This window comes from Notothenia coriiceps, unplaced genomic scaffold, assembly GCF_000735185.1.
Source record: "Notothenia coriiceps isolate Sejong01 unplaced genomic scaffold, NC01 NC01_scaffold00008023, whole genome shotgun sequence".
NCBI lineage: Eukaryota > Metazoa > Chordata > Actinopteri > Perciformes > Nototheniidae > Notothenia > Notothenia coriiceps.
The window spans coordinates 13,311-24,696 of NW_011340724.1; the positions used below are offsets into that span (position 1 = coordinate 13,311).

At 38.3% G+C, this 11,386-nt stretch overlaps 1 protein-coding gene across 1 annotated transcript in view; it reads left to right on the forward strand.

Moving 5' to 3' along the window:
• Positions 1-10,501, forward strand: part of LOC104944376 (vesicular inhibitory amino acid transporter-like) — a 20,390-nt gene extending 9,889 nt beyond the window's left edge. The window contains exons 4-9 of the mRNA XM_010769900.1: positions 4,757-4,893; positions 5,805-5,925; positions 6,628-6,830; positions 7,520-7,757; positions 8,060-8,222; positions 9,184-10,501. Of these exons, the coding sequence (XP_010768202.1) occupies positions 4,757-4,893; positions 5,805-5,925; positions 6,628-6,830; positions 7,520-7,757; positions 8,060-8,222; positions 9,184-9,497 (1,176 nt within the window). The 3' untranslated portion in view covers positions 9,498-10,501. The remainder of the gene's footprint in view (positions 1-4,756; positions 4,894-5,804; positions 5,926-6,627; positions 6,831-7,519; positions 7,758-8,059; positions 8,223-9,183) is intronic.
• The last annotated feature ends 885 nt before the right edge of the window (positions 10,502-11,386 follow it).

Here is an 11,386-nt window from a genome sequence, read left to right on the forward strand (position 1 = left end):
TAACTCAGAAATGGCAATATGAGTGTATTATACAGACTATATAATGATTTGTAGTCCAGAATGTGTCTTGCTTTCCCCAATATTGCGATAGTCTTAGCCAGTTTTGCTTTCACTTGATTGATATGAGGTTTCCAACTGATTTTGTGGTCTAAAACCACACCAAGGAACCTATATGCTCTTTCTATTATGTTGTCTAGTATTAATTGCACCTGTGGATTTTTTTTATGTTTTCCAAATAGCATAGTTTTGCTTATATTTAATGATAATTTGTTCTTATCAAACCAATGTTTTACTTTAATCATTTCTGCTGTTATTACCTCCATTAGCTGTTTCAAATTGTCACCAGAACAAAACATATTAGTATCATCTGCAAATAAAATAAATTTCAATATATTTGATACTCTGCAAATATCGTTGATGTATATGATGAACAGCTTTGGACCCAACACAGACCCCTGAGGTACTCCACAAGTTAGGTTCATGTATTCTGATTTATGTTTACCTATTTCAACAAATTGTTGTCTATTGCTTAAATAATCTCTCACCCAGTCTAATCCCACCCCTCTGATGCCATACTGTACCTTTCCAGTTTTGTCAGTAAAATGTTGTGAGCTATGGTGTCAAATGCCATTGATGATCTATTATTTTAATTTATTTTTTAAAGATTGTTTTCGGCAACCAGTGCCTTTTTTATATAAGTGGCAGTGTAGAAAGGGGAAGATAGGGGGGCTGACATTTGGCAAATTGTTCGAGTTCGTATTGGAACCAGGAGTCATCTCTGTCAAAATGTGTAGGGGGAAACATGTTAATCACCGACAATGTTAAAAATGATTGATCTAGAAATAAGTTGAACAAAACTCATCCATTATAGTACACTTGCACACTTCTATGTGTTGGTCAATCATTGCATTAGCAATCTAGTTGTTAAGCACAAAACTGTCCACCCATTTGTTAGATTTTCTGATAACATATTGCAGTTTATTTGAGCTGAAAACTTGGAATAGGTTACATTGTGGGAACATTTTAACATGTCATTCCTTGTTTTTCTACAAAGCTTTGTCTGTCTATCTCTGTAAATGCCAACCGCTCAAAAAATATATGTATTAAATATGCAGACGATCACCATTTAATCCGCTCCCCCTGATATAACTAAACAATGCTCAGTGGTCTTGCAGGCTGTTTGTCAGGCTCCCTTCAGTCTTCATAATCAAATAAAGCATGAATCAAATCGTTTTTTTTTATAAACACAATGTACCCTCGTGGCGGTAATGCTAATAGCTTATTATTGTGTAAATGCTGAGCCGTATTCAACCGCTGCACTCATGTTAATGTGTTCTTTCACTGAATAACTGCAGTGTAATTGAAAAGCGTTGCAGGGTCTGTAAAGAACATTATGACATCAATACTGTTTACGCATGCACACACACACAAATGAATACACATGCATGAAGACTTGTTCCTTTGGGAGTCAAGGTGAATTCATGTCAATTTATTTTGTGTCACGTTGCTCTAAATACACACATTGTAATTCACCATTAGCTCTGTTGTCAGTACATAAATAAACATACAAACTAATGATATTTATTAGATAAACAAGTCCTTTATATGCTTGGTTTATTGATGCCAGTCTTTCTATCTCAGAGCCAGGTTTTCATTCATTAGAGACCGCGTTTTCTGTGCCAGATGATCCACAGGAAGTTTGTCTTGAATGGAAACTGAGGCCATGATATATTCCATATTACGGATTTAAATTGCCTATTCAAATGTACGATGTATTCATTTCTGTAGCCTTGATGCTTCCAACTATATTTGAATGCATGTGTCCCTAAAACCATGCTTTGAATGAAATAACTGCAATTTGACTGCAGCATATTTTCTTTTACAACTAAAATACTATCTGCTTCATTCCTGGTTCGTGGGGTTGCTTAATGTTTTATAGGTTATTCATTACCAGCAGCACAATGCAATCAGGATCCTTAACCAAATGGATTGCTCAGTAATCCTTTAGTTGAGGTCACAGATAGGTTAAATTGAGGTGACTACTGGATGACTAATGTAGCTTAAAAGAGTCTATTTAATGAAGGCAGTGATTCACTGGATGCTCAGACGCTGATGTAGGACCACAAAATGTATCTGAGGTACAGTATAAACATCTGGGCCATAATTACAGATCGTTGTGAAAAAAACAACATCCGTTTTATCTCCTATCAAGGCTGAAAAGAAAATGTGTATTTTCCAGTGGTTGTTTATTCATGCCAATATAACTATGATGTGACTGTCTGCCAGCTTAATAAAGTTTTTTATTAGAGAGCAAATTTGCTGCCAAATATGCAAATACCAGCTCCAGCTCTCAAAGCTCCCGACTTGGGAGTATTATGAAACTCAGTTTCATTTCCAACTTGACTGTTAATGAGGCAGCTCGTCTTTGTGTGTCTTCATCGCAGATTAGAGACGTGAAGTTTGTGTTTTTGACAATAACAACGCTCTGATATCACTTTAACTGCCTGTGATTGTCAGCTTTTGAGCAACATTTTACCTCAAACTGGCTTGGAAATTCAACATCCAAGTTGTAAATGGGTTTTGAAATCCAAACACAGGCCGTAGGGAAATTAAGAATGTCCCCATTTTGTTTTGGAAAAGATTGCTGTCAAATGTTATTTGGTTCATCTCACTGCCAAATTCATCCCAACACCCCAAAGAGAAGTGAGGCATAAATAAATAAATAAATGCTGCCGGTTGCTCAAAAAAAGTAAATTTTTTAAGTTATTTTTACGTATATCACCTCTTTAAGCACTGTTCTTGACAATATATATTATCATGAACACTTGGATCTTCATGAAAAATGTTACATTATTATTTTCCAGTCAATGTTTCTTGCTTAATATTTGATTCAATACCAGAGCATGTTGCTGGTTAAAAAACTATTCTGATTGACTAACAAATCAATCGTTGTTTTCTGTGTCTGTAGCTCGTTGCGATTTCTTCCTACATCTCAGTCTTTAGTTTTTCTTTAAATGTGGATAACCGGAGTCATAGCTCCTGCTTGAAGTCTCTGATATCGTTGCTGATGGTTGCTAGCGCGACACTTAGCATTTCCTGCATTATCCCTAACCCTGCTCCTATAGCTTTTCCTCGTGTTCGCTAGCTTCGGAGATTTCGTCCAATTCAGGTTGTTTTTCCACTTTGTATTGCTGTTTGTTTCTTTTCCGGATTGTTTACCCCACTCATATCTAACTTTTCTTTGTTGAGTTGTTGAATTTTGTGGGTCTATTTAAACCCACCTGAGAGAACTCGCGCCCGCTCACTCCGCCACACCGGAAATGTTGCAACTTCAAAGCACAGAAATAATAAAGTTAATAATAAAAAATCATTATAACAAATGATTTGATATTAAGTCTGTATGTAGAAATCGACATCAACACATTTAGAGCTATATTAGGTGTTGGATTACTGCTGGATGAAGCTAAAACACCTTCTCCAGAGCCAATCGGGGATTTATTTCCTCTCTTTTTGTACCTGTCTGTGATTGGGAGCTGCTTCAAGTTGCGCTCAGAGTAACCAATGAGGAATTGTCTGGAATAAACACAGAGCGAGAGAGAAGTGTAGGGAGGGAGAGAGAAGGGAGATGAAATCAGATACTTGAGCGTCAGACTGCTTTCATCACCAGCAGCTCCATTTGAACATCAAAGCTCCGTCTGCATGCCTAACAGACAGCAGTTACAAAATATCAACTTGAAAGAGAGAGAATGTGCTCGTGTGCTTATGCATCCGCTGTATGAGTGTGTGTGAGTGTGTGTGTGTTTCAGTGTCTCCATGTTCCAACATTCGTAACGCAGGAGCTCCATCAAAGTAGCTTCTTGTCTCCTCTGATCTCCACTCATCCTCGTTTCCTTCTCTCCTTTACCCTCTTCAGTCTGTGCCTTCTTCTTCCTCTTCCTCCTCCATTGCCTGTCCTCCTTATTCCTCTCTCTGGCAGTCACTTCCCCTCCACGACGGGCCGAAGCTCGCCTCTCCTCGTCCCTTCTGCTCCTGCTGGCCTCCTGCATCCTCGAACGCTCCAGGCATCTCGCCAAAACTCTCCTCTCGCCCCCTCATCCTCCGACCGTGAACAATCCTCTTCTCTACTCTCTTAATTTCCCCTTCAACTTTCATCCTTGTTCTTTCCTCTTCTCTTGTTTTAGACTTTTCTAATTCTTACTGAAAACAAGTTGAAATGAGTACCTGGCTGTATGTAAAAATGGGTTGATTAAGAGGTCTTCTATGTATTTTGCTTCGTGTACCTATATTTTAAAGCAAGGATTTTATAGATTTCTCAAAATGTTCATCACCTTTGTCAAAACTTCATTTTGCATGTGACTAAATCCCTTCCCACTCCTTATTTACTTATCATTGTGTTTTCTTTACTTGAGAAAATTGAAAATTGTTTAATTTGGCTGACATATACATTTACAATTTTTTAAGTAACCAAATATTGCAGGCCAAAGTTCACTGGAATTATCATATACATATATTTTGTATATTTTTCTTGATTGGACGGCTTATTTTTGTATGCTTTTACCTTGTGTATCTGTGTGTGTAATCATGGCGATAACACATTGGTCATTTTCTCACGTTGATTGGTGAATCTGTTTCTTCAATATTCAACTACCAAAGGAGAGGTTTGGAAGCAACTTTTCCAAAGGGGTCTTGTAGTATTCTCATTCCTATCGTCCTCCACCAAACCCAATAATCTGTGTTCTTTCTTCCCATCTCTCAGGGTATCTTTGTGTTGGGTTTACCCTTCGCTCTGGTCCGCTCGGGTTATGTTGGTCTGGTTCTGCTGGTTCTGTCGGCCTGGGTCTGTAACCACACCGGGAGGATCCTGGTGGCCTGTCTGTACGAAGAAGAGCAAAGGTGTGCCTGTTATATTCTCCTCTTTAGCCATTTTACTCATAGCAGATTTTTCTAAGCAACTTATTTAACTTTGTGTCAGTGCTGTAGCACTTATGGGCTTTTATTCCCAAAGAGCACTTATCCCTTTGCTTGGTGGATATCTATTTTTCTTGTTGAAGTCTTTGTTGGATATGTTTGAGTTTCTGCAGATGGTGCGGTCCTCTTTATTTTCAGCAATGGTGACTATCGTTTCTGACAACAGAGCCGTTCATGAATGTATTTTCTCTTCTATTCAGACTCCTCTGGGGAATTTAACCCCAATTTTGTTGAGTCCAAATATACTGTAAAAACATGTTATTCTGTTCTTTCAGCAGTGGCGAGCTTAAGAAAAGTACCACTTCCACAGCAAAAGAAAATGTCAATCTGTTCTGTAAAACTGTGCTGAAGTATTTTCTGAACTTAGGTTAAATTATGTTGTGATGAGTTCATTCATTTTCAATATAAATTGCAAGCCATAGCAATGTAAATAAAGAACATCATTGTGCTCATCTAAAGCACTGGAGCAAACTCTTCCACAATGATAATAACTGGAAATAGTGACATTGCACAACATTTGTATGACATTTTTGTCAGAATTAATTTTTTTATTCCACACATGACAGTTATTTTAAAATGGAACATTTACACTTATACTGGTTTTTATTTGTATAGCACATGGTGGAAAGGAGCAGGGAGAAGTTACCTGCCCCTTCTTACAACAAAATAACATCAAAGAAATAATGAAATAACCATTAAGAAGTAAAAATAAAAGCAATATTCTTTCAATCACAGTTGCTTACAAATACTGAAACATAAAACCAGAACACAATCAAAAGTCAACTTCATACTGTCTAATTACACTATCACATTAAGATGATGTGTTTATCTCTCAGTGGAGGCTCGGTGTCACAGGTCAGAGTCCGGCGCAGCTACCAGGATGTTGTGGAGGCCTGCTGCAAAGGACTGTGGCCCCACTGGCCTGTACTGGCAGGCTGGATGGTTAACGTAGCGCAGGTAACACACACTTCAGAATAAACCAACACATAGCAACACATTCATCATTCTGTACACATGTTGAATACAGTACTTCTGGATCAGTGGTTCCTAGCGTTTTGTCTGATATACACCGACAGCCTGTAAATTAGCTTGAGCAGCCCTTCACCATTATCACCATAAGCATTATTGCATTATTTGTTTAGTGATATGCTACAGCTACAGTATCAACCCTTTTATTAATTACATGTAGCTTTTTCACAATTTTCCAAATACTGTTAGCCAGCTATCAGCTATTTATCCATTACCTTTAGATAACTATTTAAACAATTTATTCATTACTTGTAGCTTTTACAGGATTTATTACTTTTTCTTATACCATTTCAATCATATATCCTTTACATATACCTACCTTTGAACTATTGGAAGGGTTCATTTATATCTATTAGCCAACAATTAAGACTTATTACTTATGACTGATCTAGCTATCATGCTAGTATACGGATATATATATATTTTTTTATCAAATTCTGTTTTTTTTGTCAATGAGTTTAAGCTTCTCCACAAAGCTTATAAAGCCTTCCTGCAGGCGTCTCGTTTGGAGAAATGTACCCCTGGTCTAGCACCATGAGATACATACTGTATGTATATATTAGAGATACACAAGTGAAAAAAACACCTTAGTTTCCCACAATAAACAGTTAAACATCTCTTTTTCTGCAGGTCATCGAGCTGTTGATGACGTGCACGCTGTACCTGGTGGTCTCCAGCAGCCTGCTGTCTGACAGTGTGTCGGGGACGGCTGTTCCTCGGTCAGTGTGCTCTCTGGTGTCTCTGGTGTTCCTGCTGCCCTGCCTGCTGCTCACTGATCTCAAACCAGTCTCCACCCTCAGCCTGCTGTGCTCCCTGGCTCACATACTCATCAGGTGATTGAAAAGGAGTAGCTATGATTGTTCTGACATTAGCTGATCAGTATCACCAGTCATATGGAATCAAGACGACGAGGTGGTCTTTCTAATCTGCTCTCCTTTGATCATTATTCATCTTCTGCTGGTTTGGCCGTCTACTCCCATCTTCAACACACTGCTGTTGCTGCTTGTTCGATTTTGGATAATGGAGCTGGATCTCAAAGTTCTCCGTGATCCCTCTGATCTCTCAATGCTATGGTTATTTAGTGATTTGCAAATAATTTCTTCCAAGTTTATTATTGAATATCCCATGTTTCTTTTATGAGCTTATAAAGAAAGCCTTGTTTCCACCTTTATTCAAAAAATAAATAATCAGCTAACCAAATTTGTTTAACATTTTAAAATACATTTTTGGAAATACATCTTTTTTGGGAAGCGTTTTAATGATTTAATATTATTTCAAATTCATTTTCCCTTTATAATTTTTCTCCTTTTATTTGTTGTATTATATTTTGTACAATGTCTTTATTTCTTCTTTCAATTTCCTCATATAGGCAAACCTTCTCTTTAATTGCTCTGTGTACCAAAGAGTAAACAGCTCTTATTGCATCATGCTTTGAACATAATAAAACAATTATCATTGCACGCTTTATTAATTTAAATATATTTATCATTTTTCTTTCCTTTTGTCTCTGGCCCTCTGTCAGCCTGTTGGTCATGCTGTACTGTCTGAGTCGAGCCAGCAGCTGGTCCTGGTCCACTCTGTCTCTGTCTGTGGACCCGGAGGACTTCCTCGTCTCTGTGGGCGTCATCATCTTCTCCTACACCTCTCAGATCTTCCTCCCTCCTCTAGAGGGCAGTATGGAGGACAGAGGGCAGTTTAACACCATGCTGGGGTGGACTCATGGTGCCGCCTGCATCATGAAAACCCTGTTTTCTTTACTGGTTTGTAACATTGTTAAACACTGAAAATGTTCTTGTAATTCCAGTGATACTGACTTGGTTTTTTATGTGTTTGTGAAGACTCCTAAACAAAGCTAACATTTAGTTAAGTGCTGTCAGAGGTAAATAAATACAGTGACGGTTTTATTTTATAATTTGTTACCTAAAAAGCATTGAGACAGAATCTATATTTGGCCGGACATCTGGCTGACAACTGCGGATCTAATTAAAGGATGGAAGAAGGGACAGACAAATGGAGTGATTGATTGACTGATTGCATTGATTTGTTTTTCCTCCTTCATTAGGCCGTGCTGACCTGGGGGGAAGAGACCAGTGAGGTCATCACAGACAACCTGCCCTCTGACCTCCGACCTCTCGTCAACCTGTGCCTGCTGGCTAAAGCCCTGCTGTCCTACCCTCTGCCCTTCTACTCTGCTGCTGAAATACTGCAAACCTGCCTGCTTGGAGGTAAACACGACCGCCAGCTTTTTATTGAAACCACTGACCTTTCCCAAAGTTTTGTCACCATACATGAAGAGAGAGTTCCTTCAGGCCATCTATAAATGGGTTTGTACTCATGAATTATATCTAAGGTGTGGTGGACTTTAGATCTCCATTTTACTGTATACGTTATAATGGCTGATATGCAGATTACACATGGCCTTAGGAAGCTGTTTTTTCCTTTCTATATTGCTTATTTCTCTGTGGAACAGCATAAGCATGTAAGATAAAGAAAGCAGGCCTGAGGCTGGTGGATCCCTAGATGGTCAATGAAAATAGCTTTGAAGAAAATTAATCGGTTACATGTTGTTTTCTCTCATGCTGCCTTAGGCATAAGACTTAATTGCTCCCGAGGTCAATAGTGGTGGACTGGGGTTAGATCGTTCAAGATGGGAGTCTCTGCAGATGTGTCAGTGAAGAAAGGTTGTGCTTGAACAGAGCATGAGAACCAGTTTAATTTCTACTAAACGTTTATTTAGCCCACAGATTACCTCTTAAATTGCTTGCATCCACACTTAAGCCTATTGTCAATAGAAACCAACATATGAAATGAAAACCTTACCGATGATGTCAGAAATACAACAAAACAAAAAAGCAAATCACATACCATTTGTTTTCGTTTGAATGCCAAGACATCAGGGAAACCTTGTGATGACTAACCTTCTCACTGTCATTGACTGTAAACACTAATGAAGTAATGATCACATAGCAACACTTTTCCTTTTTCCGAAGTGATGTCATTTAGAAATATAATATTTAAATGGGAAATGCACATGTCATTTTAACCCTTCCTGCCTTCTACAGCTTTTATTTTTAATTTGTGCTAATGACAACTCTACATAGAAAAGAGCAACCCATGCACCAAAATTGCTTGCAGGTTCAACACAAATCGACATCAAAACAACACTCTACTTCAACCTTTCCACAGATGTCTCATCATACTCCAAACATGGAGGTCGAGGTGTGTCTGGTCCGGCCCTGTTGGTCCGTGTCGCCTTGCTGATGACATCATACCTGCTGGCCCTGATGGTCCCCAGGTTCTCGCTGTTGATGGGTTTGACCGGCAGTGTGACCGGGGCGGCCATGACGCTCATCCTGCCCTGCCTGTTTCACCTCAGACTGCAGTGGAGTCGCCTCACTGTGCGGGACCGCCTGATAGACCTGTGCATTCTGAGCCTGGGGGTCATCTGCAGTGTGTCTGGGGTGATCTGTTCAGTGAAAAGACTAGTGGGAGGACTGTAGGGTGGTGGATGGATGGATGGATAGATGGTTATATGGATAAATGGATGGATGAATGGATGCATGCATGAGTCGTGGATAATAAATCAATAGATGGGTCGATTAATGGATTCATGAATGGGTAGATGGATACATGAGTAGATGAATAGATTGCTGGATTATTGGATGGACGGATGGATGGATGGATATACAGATGGATATACAGATATATGGATGGATGGTGGATGGATGGTGGATGAATAGATGGATGGATGGATAAATAGGTTTTGAAGAGAAAGGACAGTTACGCACTCTCCTTGAAACATTTCTTTCTTTCAAGTGAGTGATTACACTTTTTGAGTTATTCAAAGCATGTTCTTTAGCAATATCATGATAAAATCCATGGGGGATGACAAATACACTTAAAAAATAAAAATATGTGTGTCAGCCAAACGTTTCTTTAAGCTTCTTATAAATTCCCCTGTCACCACCTGGGATGTTTGCACCTATCTATTAACCAAACCGTACAATTTGCCATGCTGACTGGTTTGTAATAAGTAAACATTGTCCATGTTTTAATAATTGCATTGGAGAGCAAAAGAGGATTGTCACATAGTTCGTAATACAAAGTCAAGAAAGATTTTTGTTTAAGTAGGAAATTGAGTTTTGATACATTATATAATCTAAATCTAATTAAACCTTGTAAAGTGCTGAATGTGTTCCAGTCTTATGTGTTCCTGTAATAAAACAATAAGATAATTACAGCCATTAGTGGAACAGGCTGACCTACCGTACAATTAACTCTATTTTTAAGGCTTTTATGCTTAGACGAACATGTTTTCTGTGCATAATTATTGTAAAAAATGCTGTTGCCTGTATTATGTGTGAACTTTATCATAGTGTGTCTAACAAGCCTTTAAGAGGAAATAAATATAAAAAGGATCCTCTCCTTTTGGCTGGAGAGGATTGAGTGATGTTTGTCTTATCTCATGTCTGAATTTGCTATTGATAAAATATCTATGGCGGTAGACTGTGTGCGTGTTTGTCATTGTGTGTGTGTGTTTTAAAACCGGCAGGTGGGAGTCATTTTGGCTTTGGTTCGGCTTCTGTGTATGTGCTTCCAACGCACTGTGGAAGTGGGTAGATCCAAACTGTGAAGAAAAGACAAAAGGGCGACAGAGGAGACAAAAATGGTTTCATTTTTCATTCTGTTAAAAACATCTACTGTAAAGTGAAAAGTGAGAGGGAAGAAAAATGAGTAGGAAAAAGATAAGACTGAGAAAGGGCAAAAACTGAATCACAGTTGAATTAAAGAAGGTCAATAGAAACAGAAAGTTACAGCGGAGAAATGTAAGTTTTCCATTTCCCTGCAGGGGCTTGATGAACTATGTATTTCTAGTCACTGGTCAGACATAAACACACACACACACACACATGCAAAAACACCCCTGCACTACACTAACCTCGTAAAATGTAGTCGGACTAAAAAACCATTACGGTGATTTTCAGAAAACTGTCCCTGTAAGCAAAGTCCATTTGTAGTAAATCTCTTTAGCTCAATAAAGTTTTATTTGATCAAGTGCAGGGGAAAACGACGGGCAGAAAGAGAGGGGATGAAATGTTCAAAGTCAGTGAAGACAACAGGAAACAGGAACACAAAGGATAGACCTTTGAACATTATCATTACTGCACAATACCAGATATAAAGCACTTAATATAAAGAAACTAATACTAACTTAAAAACTATGCATTGCAAGGTGCTGTTTGTTGCATTTAAACATAATTGAAACAATTTGCACAAACATTTCTAGGTATGGGTATAACAACAGTAAAACAACAGCACTGGCCTCTACCATACCAAATATATTTCTAAATTTGATATAAAATAATTTCAATATTACCGAAATATGACT